This window comes from Oncorhynchus tshawytscha, linkage group LG16, assembly GCF_018296145.1.
Source record: "Oncorhynchus tshawytscha isolate Ot180627B linkage group LG16, Otsh_v2.0, whole genome shotgun sequence".
Classification (NCBI taxonomy): domain Eukaryota; kingdom Metazoa; phylum Chordata; class Actinopteri; order Salmoniformes; family Salmonidae; genus Oncorhynchus; species Oncorhynchus tshawytscha.
The window spans coordinates 74,042,767-74,065,275 of NC_056444.1; the positions used below are offsets into that span (position 1 = coordinate 74,042,767).

The window sequence follows — 22,509 nt, forward strand, 5'->3', positions numbered from 1 at the left end:
TTTTCAACCTGTCCCTGACTGAGTCTGTAATACCAACATTTTTCAAGCAGACCACCATAGTCCCTGTGCCCAACAACACTAAGGTAACCTGCCTAAATGACTACCGACCCGTAGCACTCACGTCTGTAGCCATGAAGTGCTTTGAAAGTCTGGTTATGGGTCACATCAACAAAATCCCAGAAACCCTAGACCCACTCCAATTTGCATACCGACCCAACAGATCCACAGATGATGCAACCTCTATTGCACTCAACACTGCCCTTTCCCACCTGGACAAAAGGAACACCTATGTGAGAATGCTGTTCATTGACTACAGCTCAGTGTTCAACACCATAGTGCCCTCAAAGCTCATCACCTAGCTAAGGACCCTGGGACTAAACACCTCCCTCTGCAACTGGAACCTGGACTTCCTGACGGGCCGCCCCCAGGTGGTAAGGGTAGGGAACAACACATCCGCCACGATGATCCTCAACACGGGGGCCCCTCAGGGGTGCGTACTCAGTCCCCTCCTGTACTCCCTGTTCACTCATGACTGCACGGCCAGACAAGACTCCAACACCATCATCAAGTTTGCAGATGACACAACAGTGGTAGGCCTGATCACCGAAAACGATGAGACAGCCTATAGGGAGAAGGTCAGAGACCTGGTAGTGTGGTGCCAGGACAACAACCCCTCCCTCAATGTGATCAAGACAAAGGAGATGATTGTGGACAACGGGAAAAGGAGGACCGAGCATGCCCCCATTTTCATCGACGGGGCTGTCGTGGTACAGGTTGAGAGCTTCAAGTTCCTTGGTGTCCACATCACCAACAAACTATCATGGTCCAAACATGATCAGAAAAAGGCCCAAAAAATTGTCAAAGACTCCAGCCAACCTAGTCATAGACTGTTTTCTCTGCTACCGCACGGCAAGTGGTACCAGAGCGCCAAGTCGAGGTCCAAAAGGCTTCTTAACAGCTTCTACCCCCAAGCCATAAGACTACTGAACAGTTAATCAAAGGGCTCCCCAGACTCCTCTTTTACGCTGCTGCTACTCTCTGTTTATAATCTATGTATAGTCACTATAACACTAACCACATATACATATTATCTCAACTAACCGGTGCCCCCGCACATTGACTCTCTACCGGTACCTGCTGTATATAGCCTCGCTTGTTATTTTACTGCTGCTGTTTAATTATTTGTTACTTTTATTTTCAATTTTTTTCTTAAATTCTTAAATCATTGTTGGTTAAGGGCTTGTAAGTAAGCATTTCCATGTAAGGTCTACCTACACCTGTTGTATTCGGCACATGTGACAAATAAAATTTGATTTGATTTGAACTGTGGCACCTTATATAGAAAGATGTGTTCCTTTCCAAATCATGTGCAATCAATTGATTTTACCACAGGTGGACTCCAATCAAGTTGTAGAAACATCTCAAGGACGATCATTGAAAACAGGATGCACCTGAGCTCAATTTCGAGGCTCATATCAAAGGGTTTGAATACTTATGTAAATAAAGTATCTCAGTGTTTTACTTTTAATACATTTGCAAAAAATGATAAAAACCTGTTTTTGTTTTGTCATTATGGGGTATTATGTGTAGATTGATGAAAATGTTTTTTAATACATTTTAGAATGAGGCTGTAACGTAACAAAATGTGGAGAAAGTCAAAGGGTCTGAATACTTTCCAAATGCACTGTACATAATTGATCCAGACTATTGTTTGACTTGGGCAGGAGCTCACTGGAGCTGAGTACCAGAACCTCAAATTTGCTACTGCTAGAGCTCCTGTAACCGCTTGTAGAATATTAGCTAATACGCATTGTGAAGCTCCTGCACCTAAATATAAACAGTACCGGCACCCAAAATGAGTACAGGCACCTATTTCAATCAAGTCAATCACTGGTTCAGGTCATTCTAATTAGATGTAATACTTGAGAGAATATACTTTGAATGTAATGTTTCTGTTACTGCAAATTAAACAATTGGTCATATAATTAATTATGCAGGCTTTAATTGTGTTTAGGTATCAGGTTCAGGGGCCAAAGTTTGTGGTTGGAGGAGCTGACTGTATCAAATCAAGACAAAGTCATGGAGGGACTGTGCAGTTAGGTAGTAACATTTCCAGCAAGCAGAGTGGTGGTGGTATACCACATAGCCACAATAGGGGTATTATAAAAGTCTCAAGTCAGTTAGTTTTCTTTGACCAAAGGACATGCTCTTTGAGGGCATGTTCTTCAACTACACCACTGCAAACATTAGATTTTACATTGCAGCATTATGTAACTTTTATATAACCATTCTATAAAGGCCTACGGAAATGGAGGTAGGCCAACTGTGTTCCACTCTGGCCGTAGATCCTCTGATTTCCTCTTTGATTCCAATGTCTGTCTGAGTATATTCAGACATGTCGTATGAAACGTTTTTTTAAAGATCCTCCCACATTAAACCAACCTAATTATCCTGGTTGTTTCTTCTGGGAAGTATCCATCTGGAAACTCATGGATGTTGATGCTGATGGGATTTTCCCTTTTTTATTCCCAATCCATTCAGCATGACATCAGTGTTTACATGTCAACCTCTATTTTGGTTAAGACATCAATTATGTCTGTTATTGCAGGCAGTATTGTGATTGTAATATTGTTTTCAGGGGAAAGGCACATTGCCATTAAAGTTATTATTTAGGTCCTAGAATGTATGCTTCCAAACATAAAGGTAAATTCATATTATAGATTATATAGGCTGCATTAAATGATAGCATATGATTCCAAAAAAATACACTTGCAACAGTCCTGTGGTTAACCGACACATTTTGCAATGTTGCAATGGTTTTTCACAATTTTACCACTAAAGATTTCGAAATGACCCTTGATGTCTGAGAGGAAACACAATATGCAGCCTTGAACTGTTCAGTTAAAAGGTTGATGCTTCTCAGAGGAATGTTGGCATGCCATATTGTTTGTAGTTTAGAAGTATAAGAACATTTTGGTTTTAACCGAATCCTCTGATCTTGTACTTGAATTGCCTATGTTTTTACCGTATAGACTATTGGTGATATAACCATGACAACAGTGACTGTTGCTACTTTACATGCCTAATCCAAAAATGTATTAAGAATTTACCCAAAGATTTGTATAACTAAACCAAGATAGACCACAGCCTGTCATTTCCAATGGGAACAAATTAGTCATAGTGTGTAGAACAAGCAAGGAAGGGGGCAGAGCCAAGCACCAGCTAGCAAGATCCTATTGGTGCATTTTAGCATGACCTGCATATTTCCGTTAGGGTACGCCTACTATGTGAAGTGCACGTGTTCAATAACTCAAGGAGTGCCTTTAGAAGGGTTGCCTTTGCACTCCTTCTAAACAACTCAATTTAAAAAAAACTTTTGCAAAGGGTAAAGTCTACAAACCTTAAGTCAACTCTGTTCATAACAAATTCTAAGTTTTGGGAACAGAAAACTGTATTGAGATCAAATGTTTCATCAATGAGAAAATTTGCAGAATGTCGGCCAAAATCCATCTCGTTCCATCTTCTCCCACTGCCCGACAGTGGGCTTGCTCTCACTACCATATTTTGTAGTGAGTGGAAACGCCAAGTGGATGCTTCACATTTAAACATCCAGTGAAATATCTGTCTCCTTGTTGTATCTGGGATTTACCTCTTTACAAGATGGGCAAATGGGTTTTCCTTTCAATTCAATAGTATTGAATCTGAAAGACAGGTCACAGAGAGGGGAGAGGCCTCCATAACCATAGCTACTAGCTTTTCAAATAAAACACTGTTGTAGTGAGAGCTAGAGGAGAACATGTTTTCATGTAACTGATGGAAAATCGTAAGACGTTGACAGTGTAAAGTCTAAAGGTGACACTTTTGCATTATGCCTCCTTCTAAAGTACTCAAGCCACTTCAAATGAACACCTTAATCAATACGATGACTACATTAAACAACGGGATCTCCAAAAAGCATATACTGGTATAACAAATATCCACTTTCTCTGGTAGTTCTATCACAGTCATCATTACAGTAAACCTGATGGCGGTCTGTTGTGGTTGAGTAAAATGTTTGCCATTGACCAATCATTACACCTGACAAACAACAAATGAGGAACATTAACCTGCAGTATCATTGCATTCATTGGTAATGTCTCAATATGACCAATGATAAGATGTACAGATTAGGCGACTTGTGATATTTCACAATACAGCGTCACCTTTTCAAACCTCACATTTTGAAAAGCTATTATTTTATGACTTTGTACTTCAAACAATAATGAGATGACATTATTTATCAGCAGGAAGTATAACAGGAATGTGTATGGTCATAGTGGGGTGCGAAGTAATTGGAAGTGTTTGTGTGTGTGTGTGTGTGTGTGTGTGTGTGTGTGTGTGTGTGTGTGTGTGTGTGTGTGTGTGTGTCTGTGTGTGTCTGTGTGTGTCTGTGTGCATGCATGCGTGTGTGTCTGCATCCATTCATGGATGCAGAAACAGAGTGAGAGAGGGAGACAGGGGAGGAAAGGGAGGATGCTGGGTGGCGGAAGCTCTGCTCGGTGCTGATAAAAACAGCGTTGGGTGCTTATGAAGGGAGCTGCTAACTGCTGTGGTTTTAAGCCTGAGATGGGGAGAGGGGAGCAGCCCATGCTATCACATTGTCCCTTAAACCTCCCTGCCTTGTACCGTCCGTTGCACAATGCTGGGCGATGTCTACTGTCCACTAACTGTGAACACACATTGATATTTACTTAGGAATTGGGCTGGGGTTTATGTTGAATAGTATCATCATTGCTATTGGCCCATGTCCTGTCTCTGAACATGATGTATTGTTGATATACTTGGGGTGATGCATGACATTCTCCTCCATGGTATCAATAAAGTACTACTATTGCTACTATTTCTACTTTCCATGTCATCTCTCTTTTCCTCTCTCTTCCAAGCAGCTACTGGCTCATTGTTCCCTTCTTCAGACCACAACCAGGAGAAACAAACAGAATCATGTTGTTCAGTGCTGAGGTATTTTTTCCACTCAAATCATATACAGCATATTTTGGGATTGTTAAAGCATGACCTCCAATACCTTCCTCTCTAATGACACAATGGTGACAATAATTAAAAAAATACCTATTTAGAGGAATAAGGGAAAAACACATTATTAATCATGGAGTAGAATGAGTAGGACATGCACCTCTTCTTCTTATTGCTGTCCTTTAGTAGTTGTTTCTTTGCAGCAATTCGACCATGAAGGCCTGATTCACAAAGTCTCCTCTGAACAGTTGATGTTGAGATGTGTCTGTTACTTGAACTCTGTGAAACATTTATGTGGGCTGCAATCTGAGGTGCAGTTAACTGTAATGAACTTATCCTCTGCACCAGAGGTAACTCTGGGTCTTCTTTTCCCGTGGCGGTCCTCATGAGAGCCAGTTTCATCATAGCTCTTTGTGGTTTTTGCGACTGTACTTGAAGAAACTTTCAAAGTTCTTAGAATTTTCCACATTGACTGAAATTCATGTCTTGAAGTAATGATGGACTGTTGTTTCTCTTTGCTTATGTGAGCTGTTCTTGCCATACTATGGACTTGGTCTTTTACCAAATAGGGCTGTCTTCTGTATACCACCCCTACCTTGTCACAACACAACTGATTGGCTCAAACGCATTAAGAAGGAAAGAAATTCCACAAATGAACTTTTAGAAAGGCACACGTGTTAATTGAAATGCATTCCAGGTGACTACCTCATGAAGCTGGTTGAGAGAATGCCAAGAGTGTGCAAAGCTGTCATTAAGGCAAAGGGTGGGACTTTTGAAGAATCTCAAATATAAAATATATTTGGATTTGTTTAACACTTTTTTGGTTATGATTCCATGTGTTATTTCATGGTTTTTATGTTTTCACAATTATAATGCAATGTAGAAAATAGTCAAAATAAAGAAAAACCTTGAATGAGAAGGGTACTATTTAATGAAGCTGCCAGTTGAGGACTTGTGAGGCGTCTGTTTCTCACACTAGACACTTTAATGTACCTGTACTCTTGCTCAGTTGTGCACCGGGGCCTCCCACTTCTCTTTCTTATCAGGTTAGAGCCAATTTGCACTGTTCTGTGAAGGGAGTAGTACACAGCGTTGTACGAGATCTTAATTTCCTTGGCAATTTCTCGCATGGAATAGCCTTCATTTCTCAGAACAAGAATAGACTGACAAGTTTCAGAAGAAAGGTCTTTGTTTCTGACCATTTTGAGCCGGTAATCGAACCCACAAATGCTGATGCTCCAGATACTCAACTAGTCTAAAGAAGGCAAGTTTTATTGCTTCCTTAAACAGCACGACAGTTTTCAGTTGTACTAACATAATTGCAAAAGGGTTTTCTAATGATCAATTAGCCTTTTAAAAGATAAACTTGGATTAGCTAACACAACATGCCATTGAAACACAGGTGTGATGGTTGCTGATAATGGGCCTCTGTACGCCTATGTAGATATTCCATTAAAAAATCTGCAATTTCCAGCTACAATAGTCATTTACAACATTAATAATGTCTACACTGTATTTCGGATCAATTTGATGTTATTTTAATGGACAAAAATGTGCTTTTCTTTCAAAAACACTGACATTTCTAAGTGACCCCAAACTTTTGAACGGTAGTGTATATATGTACAGTATATATGTATATGATGGGATGTATAGACATTATGGACAGTATATGGATAGAATATGTAGTATATCTGAAGAATAGTATATGTACAGCAATAGTTGAATAGGTTGGCCTTGACTAGAATACAGTATATAAATATGAAGTCAGTTAAACAGTATGTAAACACTATTAAAGTGACCAGTGTTCTATGACTATGTACATATGGCAGCAGCCTCTATGGTGCATGGTGGTGTAACCGGGCGGTAGCCGACTAGTGACAGTGGCTAAGTTCAGGGCAGGTGACTGGGTGGTGGTCAGCTAGTGGTGACTATTTAACAGTCTGATGGCCTTGAGATATAATCTGTTTTTCAGTCTCTGTCCCAGCTTTGATGCACCTGTACTGACCTCGACTTCTGGATGATAGCGGGGTGAACAAGCCGTGCCTCGGGGGGCCAAGGGGACAGGGACAAAGGAATAAATAAATAGTGAGTTTGGGGGATTATACTCAGAGATGTTATACAAATCATGGGAATGGACAAGAAATCTTATCAAAATCAAGAGACACTTTAAAGCAGAACAAATTGAAAAGTACTTACCCAAGATGTCAAAGACCAATTGCTGCAAACAAACACCACCACAAAGAGAGGGCGTTGAGCTAGGAACTGCAATTAGGGTGAAAACCATTGTGGTCTGGGTAATAACAGCCTAGTCTTTGGCATCCTTAGGAGGTGGGTGAGTAGGGGGCTGGGTGCTAGGAAGCTGAGAAGTTGGGAAGTCCCTTCTCTCTCTGATTCCTGGTAGACACCCACCTCTCTTGACTCTGTCAGCCACCTACTTGTTACATTTTTTTAGAACAATGACACAAAAACATCATCATAATCTGTGGCTTGGAGCTGGGATCTGACTTGATAATATGACTTTTTTAAACTTCTGCCATGTTATTTTATTTGTACTATTAGAAGTACACTGAGTGTACAAAACATTAGGAACACCTTCATAATTTTGAGTTGCCCTCAGAACAGTCTCACTTCGTTGGGGCATGGACTCTACAAGGCGTCGAAAGCATTCCACAAGGCCCATGTTGACATCAATGCTTCCCACAGTTGTGTTAATGTTGCTGGATGTCCTTTGGGTGGTGGACCATTCTTGATACACATGGAAAACTGTTGAGTGTGAAAAACCCAGCAGGGTTGCAGTTCTTAACAAATTCAAACTGGTGCGCCTGGCACCTACTACCATACCCTCGTTCAAAGGCACTTCAATCTTTTCTCTTGCCCATTCACCCTATGAATGGCACACATGCACAATCCATGTCTCAATTGTCTCAAGCCTTAAACATCCTTCTTTAACTTGTCTCCTCCCCTTCATCTACACACTAATTGAAGTCGATTTAAGAAGTGACATCAATAAGGAATCATAGCTAGGTGTTCTTAATATTTTGTACTCTCAGTGTATGTTCCTTGTGATTTACAAATATGACTGGTTTCTTGTTTCTTTATTCAACGTTTTGGAAATATGAACCCCACCTTTATAAATCGATTTTGTAGAATTCCCCTTTCATGTTGTTTTTTGGAAAAACATTAATGTTGCATGTCGTTACTATGCATCCAGATTTGGAACATGAGAATACCACACCAGCACTTTGGACGACCGCTATATGTACATTACTGCACAGAAGTAAAACTACTCCACCAAGCTCATCAAATAATCGAGAAGAGTTAAATTGGCTTATTACCAATTACCAATTCCTGTCTGTGTATAGATAAGTCTAGTAAAATGTCCACCATGCTAGTGTTACTCATTAGACAGGCTAGGCTTGTCTTTATAAATACAGAGTGTGTTAGATTGGGGCAGTGTTGGGGAGAGTTTTGTAAGTCACGCTCCTCTCCATTCTCCCCCTGCTCCTCTCTCTCCCTCAGTGGTTGCTCTGCCAGATATAAGAACAATGTAGCCTTTCTTACCTGGTGGAGGTGTACATTCCATCCCTACTAAACTAAGTCTCAATCCAGCCTGTCTGCAACTCACCCCGTCCCCCACTTGCACAGGGCCCTCTCTAACAGCAATCAATACCAGGGAGGTTTAACTCCAGGTGCTCCAGATCACACTCCACAAACCTCTCCTTTCAGAGGACTTCTGAGGGAATCTTTCTTATAGGCCTTTCATACGAAGCGGACTCGCTGACTCACGATCAGCTAGATTTGTATAAGGATTTGTGCATCATGTTGTATCATGTCTACGAGTAATAATGGTTCATTAGTCTGAGAATGTAGGCAACATGTAGATTAAACATCTATTCATCCTAGCTAAGACTAATTTGTCTTTGTTTTAAAAGGTAACAAGGGGTTGTTTGGGGGTATGCCGTGTCCTTGGTCTGTGGTTTTCTATTGTGGGGAAAAGGGATTTTTTGTTGTTGTCAGAGTGCAAGTGTTTTATTAATGATAGAAGCTAAAAACTGTGGTGTGGTTGCTTTACAGGAAAGTTGCTTACATCGGAGGCAGAGACACCCCTTTTCTGCTGGGGACTGTCAATGTAGCAGAGCAGAGAGCTAGAGATTGGCAGAGAGAGAAACACAGAAAGAGAGAAAGTGAGAGAGAGTGAGAGAGAGAGAGAGAGAGAGAGAGATAGATAGATAGAAAGAGTGAAAGCACATGCACTCCCTATAATGGTCGGTTAAAAGTGGACACGTTCACCTTCGTCCTCACAAAAGTGAATATAAAGTCATTTTATTCATCTCTACCTGGATTATTATGTTTCTACTGTGTCATTCTGAAGAGTTTTGTCTCCCGAACACGTGTTGAAGACTCAGAGACATGTTGCTCAGGTATGTTCTTTCTCCAGCTTTTTTTCATTGCCAGATAATGCTACTTCTTTCATGTTTTAAATTTACCCTGTTTTTCCTTTTTCATACATTCATTATTACCTTGTCATCACTGTGCAAAACAGGTTCTCAAAAATATTAGAAGCAATTGATAGCTGGTTATTCAACAAACATAATCCCCTTGACAACATACAACTGACAATCAATTGCCACTAAATTTAAAAAAATAGTCACAAGCATATATTTAAAACATTATGCAAATGCCCAATATGAAGAAGAAGCATATATTTATAATCAAACTGTCATCCTAGTAGCCTATATATTGAGTAGAAAGTATTTAGGCCAGATAGCTTATTTAGCCATTAATTTATCTCCAGTTAGTAAATGACCTATTCACTGTTACTATTCATGTCTTATTTGTCCTCTTCAGGAATTAGTGTCATGGTTACCTACTGACCATTTCTAAGATATTACTCTTCAGAACTACACAATGCATCCTTTTCTCTTGTCCACAGTACTCTGGGTTAGCATTGCTGCCCTTGCGCCTAGTATCGTGAGTAAAAAAATGTATGCTGAGTAGTAGGATTGTGATATTCATGTATAGCCCACCACCTTCTCACTCTGAGCTGTTTTTTGCGTTAATGCAACACCTGATGTAAGATCTGTAAGACCTGGTTGATAGCCAGGCCAGGCGACTTTATCTGCCCCCTCAGTACTAGAGGAAACAGCCTTCACCACAAACATAACAGTGATTATGGCAGGATATGAGTTACAAGCCCATCTACGTTGTTTATGCTATGCATGGGAACCTGTAGCTACAGATCACAGAGTACAAATACAAAGATGGATGACCATGTAGTGGTTTGATGAATTAGGTGACGGTATTTACTGGGATAATGTCACATTTTTGCAATAGTGTTCAGGTGAGAGCCATCACTTCCTAGCTGTGTGAGAGTGACATGCGAATGTGTGAGCCAAAGTAATGAATCAAGTTTTCTCCTCTGAAGCAGCAATGTATCCTATGTTGTAAATGACATACTTTATCACTAAGATATTTAAATAAGGAAATCTTGGAATATACAGATTGCTTGAAAATATTTTGTGTTGCCGGGGAGATGAGAATAAAAAAAATATAAAAAAATAAAGTAAATAAACAATTGTGGTAATGGAAGATGGAATGGTCATCATTGTGCTGTTGCAGAGGATTCCTGCTCTGTTCCTGAGTATAAATAAGTTGCTTGAATGACGATGAGTTCCAAACAAAGCCAGTGAGGAATGCCAGTAAATGCTGGAAGATGCATAACTTAGTTTTTGCCTGTTGCCTCTCATCATCCAAAGTATCTTAGTATCTATAGTGCCAAAAACAATACATAAAACTAAATATGAAATTCATGTGTGGTACAATGACTATAAAAACCAGGACAATGTACTGTCTGCTACTCTCAAATGAGCACTTATTAATGGGAATGTCCCAGATGTATGTCCACTATCATCATTACTGATCCAGAGCGTCTACAGAGGGATAAAATACATTACGTCTTATAAAGCATTTTAAAGGTTAAACCATTTTTAAAGGTTAAACAATTTATTAAGGTTACCAAGCCCTCCCTGACTTTCAATTTACACTAAGAAGCATAGGCCTGACTGCATAGGCCCCAGCCCCTGTTTACTGCTGCAGAGGGAGCGCTGTGCTGTCTCCCAGCAGATTGTCTTATCAGTGACTGACATAGTAGCACCACAGCTCAGCTGATAGGAGGGATCCAGCCCAACGGAACTCTGTGTGCCTGGTCGTCGCATGTCCCAAACAGTTCAACACAGAACATCACCCAAACACACATCTAGTACATGTAGCCATCTCTAGTGGGTCTACCTTTATGGTATGTGCATCTTTTTTCAGTATGAAATGAGGTGTGTGTTCAGTTTACGGAGGTGATGAATACACCAGGTTATCTTCAAGGATTGTAACATGTAGTGTTTTTCTTAGATGAGGTGAGACTTCTAGTGTTTTTCCTTTGTGTGTTAGCATCTATGTATTGAATCAATAGAGACGAGTTCAGCATGTAATCAGTGTATTCTGATGGTTAAATAAAAATGAAAAAAGCTGATAATAATCGTTGTTTCTGTCGGTCTGTTCCAGGAGGGTTCCCTGCAACCACAGCCTGTCCTGAATGTGTGCAGCAGCCAACTATATACTCCCACTGAGGAGACAAAGTGAGGTGGGTGACATCATGTAATGAAATAGACCGTTGAGACAACGTTGTGTGGTGGTTGTGTATTTGCTGGGCATCGGATTCTTTCCTGTGAAAAAGGGTTTCGTTTTGTGTTCAACTATTTAAAGAAGTAATCATTACATTTTTCATGTTGTAAGTATAAATATTGTCAAAATAGGGTTGTAAAATAAAGCATAAAAATGCCATAACTCAAAGATATCTAAGATTTACAGCATTTACCCATTCATTCTCCAGGGCTTGGCAAATCCGGGCAGGCTGTGTGGGGGGGTGTCGATGCCCACCCATGCCCCTGGAGCCCGGTCACGTGGAGCCCCCCACGACCCAGAGATGGACCTGGCCTGGCAGGAACTGATGGCCATCACAGATCTTCAGGTAGGAGGATGAGTATTCAATAGCCTGATAATTATGTAACCATATAGCTGAAATGTGATTTGCGTTTGATTGAAAGCCTCTCTCTTCTGCCATCATCAGCTGGACATGTAGCCATAGCGATATGGAAAACTATAGCTATTGTTTTTAATGATATCCTTACTGTGTGAGATGCAATTTCATACTGTTGGCCTCTCTTAGCAAAACAGTCCCATGGCAGTGAATTAGGCAACCACAAACAGACAGAGAGAAAAGAGAAAATGACACAATCTTGCAAACCAACCACAGTAGTGTCAAGTTTATGTAGACACATTTAATCTAAGGAAAGGCTGTGTATTCCCACTTAAAAAGTAACACACACTCGACAATGGGCCAATTGGGTTATGGCAAGATGAAGAGCCAGGGAGTGGTGGCAAGCACAGCACTGTACATCGCAAGCAGCCCCTTGCACAGCACAATGACCACCTGTTTCCACATGAAACTTGATAACACACCTAAGAGAGACTTGCATGGGCAGCATGAGCTATGGGTGTATACCAAGGTGGGGGTGACCTGTGTGCTATGGGTGTATACCAAGGTGGGGGTGACCTGTGTGCTATGGGTGTATACCAAGGTGGGGGTGACCTGTGTGCTATGGGTGTATACCAAGGTGGGGGTGACCTGTGTGCTATGGGTGTATACCAAGGTGGGGGTGACCTGTGTGCTATGGGTGTATACCAAGGTGGGGGTGACCTGTGTGCTATGGGTGTATACCAAGGTGGGGGTGACCTGTGTGCTATGGGTGTATACCAAGGTGGGGGTGACCTGTGTGCTATGGGTGTATACCAAGGTGGGGGTGACCTGTGTGCTATGGGTGTATACCAAGGTGGGGGTGACCTGTGTGCTATGGGTGTATACCAAGGTGGGGGTGACCTGTGTGCTATGGGTGTATACCAAGGTGGGGGTGACCTGTGTGCTATGGGTGTATACCAAGGTGGGGGTGACCTGTGTGCTACCAAGGTGGGGGTGACCTGTGTGCTATGGGTGTATACCAAGGTGGGGGTGACCTGTGTGCTATGGGTGTATACCAAGGTGGGGGTGACCTGTGTGCTATGGGTGTATACCAAGGTGGGGGTGACCTGTGTGCTATGGGTGTATACCAAGGTGGGGGTGACCTGTGTGCTATGGGTGTATACCAAGGTGGGGGTGACCTGTGTGCTATGGGTGTGACCTGTGTGCTAATACCAAGGTGGGGGTGACCTGTGTGCTATGGGTGTATACCAAGGTGGGGGTGACCTGTGTGCTATGGGTGTATACCAAGGTGGGGGTGACCTGTGTGCTATGGGTGTATACCAAGGTGGGGGTGACCTGTGTGCTATGGGTGTATACCAAGGTGGGGGTGACCTGTGTGCTATGGGTGTATACCAAGGGGGGTGACCTGTGTGCTATGGGTGTATACCAAGGTGGGGGTGACCTGTGTGCTATGGGTGTATACCAAGGTGGGGGTGACCTGTGTGCTATGGGTGTATACCAAGGTGGGGGTGACCTGTGTGCCACCAAGGTGGGGGTGACCTGTGTGCTATGGGTGTATACCAAGGTGGGGGTGACCTGTGTGCTATGGGTGTATACCAAGGTGGGGGTGACCTGTGTGCTATGGGTGTATACCAAGTTGGGGTGACCTGTGTGTTATGGGTGTATACCAAGGTGGGGGTGACCTGTGTGCTATGGGTGTATACCAAGGTGGGGGTGACCTGTGTGCTATGGGTGTATACCAAGGTGGGGGTGACCTGTGTGCTATGGGTGTATACCAAGGTGGGGGTGAACTGTGTGCTATGGGTGCATACCAAGGTGGGGGTGAACTGTGTGCTATGGGTGTATACCAAGGTGGGGGTGAACTGTGTGCATACCAAGGTGGGGGTGACCTGTGTGCTATGGGTGCATACCAAGGTGGGGGTGAACTGTGTGCTATGGGTGCATACCAAGGTGGGGGTGAACTGTGTGCTATGGGTGCATACCAAGGTGGGGGTGAACTGTGTGCTATGGGTGCATACCAAGGTGGGGGTGAACTGTGTGCTATGGGCAGCAGGTGACTTATAGGTAAGATAGCCAGCCTGCCCCCCCACACACACACTGCTTTAGAGTTTCATTTCTTACACTCATTCCCGTAGATGATTTATTCATTCTCCTATGAAATTATATTTTGCATGTTCACAAATACACATAGCAATTTAAACCTCAGGGATAAACATGTATAATTATTTTGTTTTATACATAAAGTAACATAGTAATGATAAACTAATGAAAAGAGAAAGCATCAACTAATGATTCTTACTTTGTTTTTCATTTTAGGAGTTTGAGGTCCCCCATGATGGCCCATATGAAAGTATTCAGTACCATCCCACAGAGCCACCTAGATCTCTGGGAAGTTATAGCATAGCTCAGTCTCACTCTCATACACAGTCTCTCCCCTGTTGTGGTGAGACAAACCGTGATGTTGCATATGAGGGAATCTACTCTGATGTAATGCCAGCCTGCCAGCATCAGGCTACCAGTGAATTAACTGAGGCACTGTACAGACAATCTGGAACTCATTCTGGAGCCCAGCTGAATCCCAGAGTTCTGAACCCTCTGCCACCACCGCAGATGAATTTTCTAGAACAAATGAGTCTGATGAGTGTCAGTGGTGAGGGGTCTGCTGGAAAAGACAATGCTGGCCTCTCTCAAGGTTCGAGTCGACACATGCTAGGGACTGATCACAGGCAGGGCAAACACCAACCATGCACTGTGGATGATCTGGAGTCTGACTCTGGCCTATCGCTGGGGTCTAGCCCACCGCTGGCCTCACCGGATGATGTCATGACCGGCGTACCTGCTTGTTCAAGCACAGAGGTTGGTCTGAACTATAGTCACAGGGGGATGGAGAGTATGGGTGAGCAAGGTAGGAGAGCTAGCCTCCTTTACTCCTTGGATTATCAGCAGCATCCTACCCAGTCCTACCCCTACTCAGGGCCGCACCCCTCTTACTTCCCTGTAACACAACCATCCCAAATGCAACCACAGCCTCACTTCCTGCCTCCCATGTCAATGAAACATCAACAGGGTTTACCGGGTGCATTGAATGACTTGCACCTTAACAGCTCTGTCAGCATAGGGAGCTCTTCTCAGGCGTTTTATGTAAAACCCAGAGGCAACCCTCCTCCTGTCCCTCTGAGTCGGGACGAACGCAGAGCTCACGCCCTCAAGATCCCTTTCCCTCTGGGGAAGATCATCAACCTACCTGTGGACGACTTCAACGAACTCCTGACCAAGTACACGCTCACGGACTCCCAGCTCGCCCTCGTCAGAGACATCCGCCGGAGGGGGAAGAACAAGGTGGCGGCTCAGAACTGCAGGAAGAGGAAGCTGGAGAATATAGTTTACCTGGAGGGAGAGCTGGGTCAACTGCAGGCTCAGAGGGATCACCTGGCCAGAGAGAGAATGGAGTTCCAACACAACCTGGCTATTGTTAAACACCGCCTCACAGACTTGTATGCGGAGGTGTTCTCTCAGCTCCGGGATGAGGATGGACATCCCTACTCTATAGAGGACAACTCTCTACAGCAGACCCCTGATGGGAACGTATACCTGGTGCCACGTACTGATGTGTTGGATGGAGAATAATGTAAAGATGAAATCTATTGGACAGCTATTGTATACTGCCTCACTGTTTATATACCATTATGAAATGTTGATACAGGTACAGTACATTAAGTATACTGAACAAAATTATAAAACGCAACAATTTCAAAAAGTTCCACTAAGTTACAGTTCATATAAGTTAATTAAAATAGATCAATTAGGCCCTAATCTATGGATTTCACAACTGGGAATAGAGATATGCATCTGTAGGTCACATACCTTTATAAACATTTTTTTTGATGGGCCTCAGGATCTCACCACATTATCACTGTGCATTCAAACTGCCATTGCCAAATGCAATGGTGTTCATTGTCCATAGCTTATGCCTGCCCATACCATAACCCCACTATGGTGCACTCTGTTGACATCGGCAAACCACTCGCCCACACACACACGGTGTCTGCGGTTGCGAGGCAGGTTGGGCGTACTGAGCGGTTTAATCAGCTTCTTGATATGCCACACCTGAATTGGAAGGATTATCTTGGCACAGAGTAATGCTCACTAACAGGGATATAAACATATGTGCACAAAATGAGAACATTTGTGCATCTTATTTCAGCTCATGAAACCAACATGTTAATGTTGTGTATGGCAGCTAAAAGTTTATTTTTTTAGATACTGTGCTCATGTACAAGCGAGTCAATAGTTACAAGTCATATGGCTATGCTTGTTCTGGATACATTTTATTCAAAGTTGTAAGACCAGTGCCTTACGAAAATATTTATACCCCTTGACGTAATCCATATTTATTGAAAAATGAAATTTTACAAGCATTCACACCCAAATCAAAAGTTGATCTAAGTCAAAACTAGGCCACCCACATTCAATGTAGCCTTGGTAAGCAACTCGTGTATATTTGGCTGTGTTTCAGGTTATTGTCCTGCTGAAAGGTGATTTTGCCTCTTAGGGTCTGATGGAAAGCAGACTGAACCAGATTTCCTTTGGGCTTTTGCCTGTGTTCAAATCCATTTAAGTAAAAAAAAAAGTTGTCCTTGCGGATACGAACACCCATAACATGATGCAGCCACAACCGTGCTTAATGTGTCAAATTTGCTCCAAGCATAACACTATTCAGGGCATAGTAATATCTTGCCAACCGGATGCATGGTTGGAATATTTGTTCTGTACAGGCTTCCTTTTCACACTCATTTAGGTTAGCATTGTGGAGTATCAATGTTGATCCAGCCTCAGTGTCCTCCAATCAGTCATTAAACGGTTTTAAAGTCACCATTGGCCACCATCTCCAGCAACAGCATTTCGAAGGACACCTATCTTTGTAGTGTAATTAGTAATGTCACCATGTGCAAAGTGACATTCAATAACTCCCTGGTCTTGATGTTAGAAATGCACTGCTCAACCTCAAAGATAATTGTATGTGTGGGGTACAGAGATGAGGTAGCCATTCAAATCATACTTACTGCACAGAGTCCATGCAACTACCTAAGCAAATTTACTCTGCAAAATAGTCACTCCACATTAGTGGTTGACATCTTTACACATTTCAAAAAATAATTCCACTGACATGGGGTAGGACAGTGACAAAGCTGCAATTCATGCCATGAAAGTTCAGGCTGTAACACAAAGTCGAAAAACTCAAGTGGTGTGCAAACTTCCTGAAATTGCCTTGTCAGTCAATCAAGACATACATTTGGGGAAATTATATTACATCCCTGCATGAATTGTATTAGAGGATGAAAATTGTTTACCATCTACGCAGCCGTTTAAGCATAGTAAATACAAATGACAGACCAAAATAGAAGATATTTATGTAAAAATATTTTATTGATAAACAGATGTGGGTAAAAAAACAAGTTAAATCCTGCACAGCAGTAACAAAAACAACCATTGCATTTCTCCAGGCACCCTAAAACAGAAGACAAATCACAACAGCCTTAGAGATGAGGCTTCAGATATTCTCCCACAATAAAAATTGTGAATATTTCCAACCGTTACTAAACAGTCACTTACCTTGTGCAATGTTACGGTGTGCAACGCCATCATGCTTTCAGTAGCAGTCCTTCAGAGCAGTTAGTTTCCTAGGAAATATCAGAAGAAAAGGAGACTGAGACGATACAACATTGAAAGGTATTAGTCTGTTACCATTTCATAGTTTGACTGCCAACATAAGCATGCATTACAAGGATTGTAGCATATCTTTACGATTAGTGCCAAAGGTCAATGCCCCTTGTATTACCAGATGAACAGGGGCCGGTGAATTGTACTAACATCTCTGCACATCCAAATAAACTGTACATGGTCATGAATGCTATACTATTCATGTCTACATTAACTACAAGAGTTTGCGCGTATTAACTACAGAACATGTTATTTAAACTAACAGTAGTTGGAAAAGTCTCCTTACCCACAGACAGCATTTAAGCCATTTGGTAGCGGCTGCCTGCTAGTCTCATGCCTTCTTGCTACTCACTCTCCCCTGCTTCACACTGCTCCTGTCAGGCGATGGGCTGTTTACTATGACTCGCCCTCAGCTCAGCTGGCTTCCATGGCTGGCTAGCCTCAAGACTGCATCATGTAAGCTAGCCTTTGCTGGCAGGTGTGCTGTATGACAGGCGAGTGATCTAGCCAGCCAACTCAAATCTCCGGTGCAGTTCTCAAAGAGATCATGAACTGTTGACTGAGTATTATACTACCATAACTTAATCCATTGGGACCGTGTTCAGCAATGACTTCAAAGCTATGGTATCACTTTGTCAAACCTTCCTTTGAGTGATGTAGAAAATAACATGTATCCAGCACATTCTGTAGCATGTGCATTGAAAGAGACTAAGGACATCCCACGCAAGAAATAAAACATGGGGCTAGGCAAGTCTCCATTGACAAGTGGTACTTTTCTTCAAGAGTCATTGACCTAATCCATCAGTCGTGTGGACCTGTATTTGTTCTAATGCATTAAACACCCAAACCAGAAAACACCCTCCCCCTCATTCCCCTAAAAGACACTAACAAGACTGAACGACAGTTTAAAAAAAACTGAAAGGTGGTTTATTTCAACTTGATTGGTTGCAGTTACACAAAAATAAAAACGACTCAAAGAAAAACTACATAAAACCTCATTGGAATGCTTGCTTTCCAGAAACATCAAATAATCCTGTTTGACAACACAGAAAAACAAATGAAGCCCCTCCATGATTTCTCTATTGTACACATCTCTTCTTGTAGCAGATGTAACCTGCCACATCTGTTTGGCTGAGCAGATCTAGGTTGTAAACCTGCAGCTGCCCTGTCACTTGTCTCGCTCTCCTCTCCTAAGTACTGAGTCCTGTTGAACAATATGGAACAACATCAAGTTAAACTGTGTACTGACTGATGGAATGACCAGAACCTACTACATGAGATCCAGAGCCAGCATTCTTAACACTTGGCTCAAGAGCTAAAAACACAAGGACTCTATGTATCAAAGTGTAAAATAATGGATCCCCTAGTTTCAGAACACTACATATTTAACAAAATTCTAGAATATGTGTAAATCTCATCTACACACATTATGTTTCAAACAGTCACATTTAAAAACATACCTTCTGAACATTTAGAACCGTCGTCCACCGGAGCCCCCACCATATCCGCCACCTCCGCCACCCCCACCTGAGCTACCTCCATAACCACCTGAAAAGAAACATACAAAAGGTCAACGGTAGAATCAGAAAGAGCCTCCAGAAACTCAAAGTACAAATTAAGGTGTTAATTTACAGTCAAATGCTTTGACAAACTAACCGTTAGTGACATACTTGCTTAGCACTGGCTGAGCAGTTGATAGCCTGACGTGTGCCACCTACCACCATATGGGCCACTGTTCCTGCCACCGCCGCTACCCCCGCCACTGCCACCACCGCCGCTGCCACCACCACCACCACCGCTGCCGCCGCCAAAGTTGTTACCCTTCATCGGGCCGTAGTTGGAAGCCTGGTTGTTGTAGCTGCCAAAGTCATTGTAGCCATTTCCGCCACCATTGCCACCGCCACCACCACCACCACCGAAGTTACCTGCACACAATGTAAAGTCACATTAATTAGTGAAGATTAGTCTGGCCATTTTACACAGGCTCAAGGACATTCCCAATCATTTGTGTACAGCTCGGATAGAGTATTTCATGCATCACTTTCATCAAGTCAGCTATGACCGAGTTCTCATACTACTTCTTATTTAGTAGGCCATTTCGGTTTCTGGCCCAACGCTCTTAACCGCTAGGCTACCTGCCTACGCCTCTAAGGTTTTGTATGCGAAATCTCAGGTTTAATATGGTAACATTTTATTCTTACTACATGCCACTTAGAAGGGAAGTATAGGTAGATCAATACTTTAACCAAACAGAATGTAGTGTGAGAATTTGATCACAGCCTATGAAGCCATCCACTTACCAGCAACTGGTGCTGCCTCTTGTGGTGAAGCCATGGACTTACCGCCGCCAAAGTTCCCGCCGTTGCCATTGCCATTGTTGTAGTCGTTATAACCATTTCCGCCACCGTAGCCCCCACCCTGTCCTCCGCCATAACCTCCTTGTCCTCCACCGTAGCCACGGTTACCACCACCATAACCACCGGGTCCTCCTCCATAGCCACCTATAGAAAGTAAGGTTCTAGTCTAAATACACTCCCAGCAACAAGCATACAGACTGTAGATATACATGGAACCCTGTGGGTTTGATTTCACTGAGGGGGGGACATCTGCTAAATGACTAAAATGTAAATGGACCAGTCTGTTGCTGTGAGTCTCATGTTATAGCTCTTCCTGCTGTCATTTGTCCTACAGAGAAATCAAATCTTACCATCTCCTCCCCCATAACCATTGTTGTAACCACCATCTCCACCTCCATATCCACCCCCTCTGCCTCCTGAAACAGACGAGTCAGCATCACCTAAAGTATATTGAAACAATCACAAGTGGTTAAGTACACAGGTTCAAGCAGAGATATTGAGTGGTTCAGGACCACCACATACCCCGGCCACTGAAGTATCCATCACAGCCAAAGTCATTACCTCCGTATCCCCCACCTCTGCCATAGTTGCCACCGCCGCCACCACCACCACCACCACGGCCTGGGAAGAAAATTATAAACCATTAGTACCAGACCAACCTCAGAAATAATTAAAGATTAAACCACTTGCCATGAAGAAGTCATGGACTTACCACCCCTCATACCCATTCCTGTAGTCTGCATCTCCTGTCTGGACAAGGCTTTCCTCACTTCGCAATTGTGACCGTTCAGTGTGTGGTACTTCTGAACTGGGGATAGAAGATAGACTTACAATTACAGCAAAACACAAAAGGCCAGTGATTTTAATGATAAAGAAAGACATTCAGACCACTACTTACTAACAATCCTGTCAACTGCATCATGGTCATCAAACGTGACAAAGGCAAAGCCCCTCTTCTTGCCACTGTTGCGGTCAGTCATAATGTCAATTACTTCAATCTTGCCAAATTGCTCAAAGTAGTCTCGCAGGTGTGAGTCTTCTGTGTCTTCCTTGATACCCCCAACAAATATTTTTTTCACTGTGACATGAGCACCTGGTCGGCTGGAGTCCTCTCTGGACACCGCCCTCTTCGGCTCTACGAGCCTACCATCAACCTTGTGGGGACGTGCTTCCATGGCAGCGTCAACCTCATTCACACCAGCATAGGTGACAAATCCAAACCCCCTGGAGCGCTTGTTGGCTGGATCTCTCATTACCTGTTGGTAATAGAGGGTAATGCAAAAATATTTAACTTACACCGATGTTCAATGTAAGTTAACCAATCAAACCCTGACTGACAACGGAAACCCATTCCGTAATACTGCAGCCAACTAGGTATAAAGGTTTCAAATGTGTACACAAACACTCACCACACAATCTGTAAGAGATCCCCATTGTTCGAAGTGTGCTCGCAAACTCTCATCCGTGGTTTCGAAGCTCAGACCTCCGATGAACAGCTTGCGGAGCTGTTCGGGTTCACGTGGGGCCTGGACATAAAGGGAGAACGCATTTAGAGCGAAAGAAGCAAATGAGAGCGAGCGCTACATTGTAGCGAACTAGGCCAATCATTTTGACATATTCCTGAAGTTACCCGAAACAAGTTGTGGAGATCGAACAACAACATATGATGCCGTCAGCACCGTGTAGTAAAAGAAAGGCCTTGACCACGGGTGGTGGGGGTCGACTGCGACTCCATATTGTACATTCGGCAAGTGTACACCAAACAAGATTTTTTTAAACCGGGAAATGTGAAAAAACGATCGAATAATATTATAGCAAAAGTGTAGTGTAAAACACAATGGATACATTTAACGTCCGCTTCAAATGGCTAAACAAAAACGCAAGAACGATCAACGCCATGAGGCCTGTAGCTAAGATGGCGGCATCCCCACAATTATAGCTGCAATAGACGCTCGTGAAGGGAAAGCCATTTTGACTAGATTGGTCAACGTGCACGATATATTAATACACTAAACGTATATATCACAAAATTGCAGGTATATATTAACTAGAGAAACTTACCTCCTTCGACATTGTGGCTGGTAGTTTCCGATCCCTTGTTCCTTATTCGAGGACAGAAATTCTGCGACAGAGAGACGACCGTGCCTGGAAAGAAAATAGTATAATAAATAGGGACGGATACGCCTCTTGGATTCAGCAATTGGTTAGCTGTTCCCGCTGAATTATATTGTTCCTCTTCCGCTGCTACTCCGATTGGGTACTTCACAGTCAGTTATCAGCAATATCCAATAATAAAACGACACCAGCCGGGGGTGGGAGTGAGTTTACGTTTTATATTGTTTTAATGTGTACGTCAAAATACGTCACTTCAATGGAATTAAATTGGATGTT

The 22,509-nt window shown here is 42.8% G+C and overlaps 2 protein-coding genes across 9 annotated transcripts; one reads left to right on the forward strand and one right to left on the reverse strand.

The window, feature by feature from the left end:
• The first annotated feature begins 9,174 nt into the window (after positions 1–9,174).
• Positions 9,175–18,530, forward strand: LOC112216347 (transcription factor NF-E2 45 kDa subunit). 4 transcript variants are annotated; one of them, XM_024376270.2, is made up of 5 exons: positions 9,175–9,431; positions 9,944–9,981; positions 11,566–11,644; positions 11,894–12,031; positions 14,357–18,530. In XM_024376270.2, exons 3-5 carry the CDS (start codon positions 11,597–11,599, stop codon positions 15,665–15,667), a joined length of 1,497 nt encoding a protein of 498 aa, XP_024232038.1. In that variant the 5' UTR covers positions 9,175–9,431; positions 9,944–9,981; positions 11,566–11,596; the 3' UTR covers positions 15,668–18,530. The 4 variants fall into 4 exon arrangements, with proteins under 4 accessions (XP_024232038.1, XP_024232037.1, XP_024232040.1 ...); XM_024376269.2 differs by lacking the exon at positions 9,944–9,981; XM_024376272.2 differs by lacking the exons at positions 9,175–9,431; positions 9,944–9,981 and adding an exon at positions 9,992–11,305.
• Positions 17,442–22,330, reverse strand: LOC112216348 (heterogeneous nuclear ribonucleoprotein A1). Of its 5 annotated transcripts, XR_002948307.2 has the most exons (11): positions 22,180–22,330; positions 21,528–21,644; positions 21,017–21,374; positions 20,831–20,926; positions 20,680–20,739; positions 20,469–20,558; positions 20,062–20,262; positions 19,480–19,686; positions 19,222–19,309; positions 17,654–17,721; positions 17,442–17,549 (listed from the first exon to the last, which is right to left on the reverse strand). XR_002948307.2 is itself a non-coding variant. In XM_024376277.2 (10 exons), exons 1-9 carry the CDS (start codon positions 22,189–22,191, stop codon positions 19,233–19,235), a joined length of 1,164 nt encoding a protein of 387 aa, XP_024232045.1. In that variant the 5' UTR covers positions 22,192–22,330; the 3' UTR covers positions 18,661–18,965; positions 19,222–19,232. The 5 variants fall into 5 exon arrangements, 4 of the variants coding, with proteins under 4 accessions (XP_024232045.1, XP_024232043.1, XP_024232044.1 ...); XM_024376277.2 differs by lacking the exons at positions 17,442–17,549; positions 17,654–17,721 and adding an exon at positions 18,661–18,965 and having other exon boundaries at positions 20,104–20,262; positions 20,843–20,926; XM_024376275.2 differs by lacking the exons at positions 17,442–17,549; positions 17,654–17,721 and adding an exon at positions 18,661–18,965 and having other exon boundaries at positions 20,843–20,926.
• Between the last annotated feature and the right edge of the window lie 179 nt (positions 22,331–22,509).

Bases quoted from the DNA above. Each gene is read 5' to 3' on its own strand.
- LOC112216347 (XM_024376270.2), top strand. From the start codon at position 11,597: ATGTGTGCAGCAGCCAACTATATACTCCCACTGAGGAGACAAAGTGAG. The intron at 11,645-11,893 runs GTGGGTGACATC...TTCATTCTCCAG, and splicing joins CACTGAGGAGACAAAGTGAG to GGCTTGGCAAATCCGGGCAG. The intron at 12,032-14,356 runs GTAGGAGGATGA...TTTTCATTTTAG, and splicing joins TGGCCATCACAGATCTTCAG to GAGTTTGAGGTCCCCCATGA.
- LOC112216348 (XM_024376273.2), bottom strand. The intron at 20,263-20,468 runs GTAAGATTTGAT...TACTTTCTATAG, and splicing joins TGGTTATGGGGGAGGAGATG to GTGGCTATGGAGGAGGACCC. The intron at 19,687-20,061 runs GTAAGTGGATGG...CATTGTGTGCAG, and splicing joins AGAGGCAGCACCAGTTGCTG to GTAACTTCGGTGGTGGTGGT.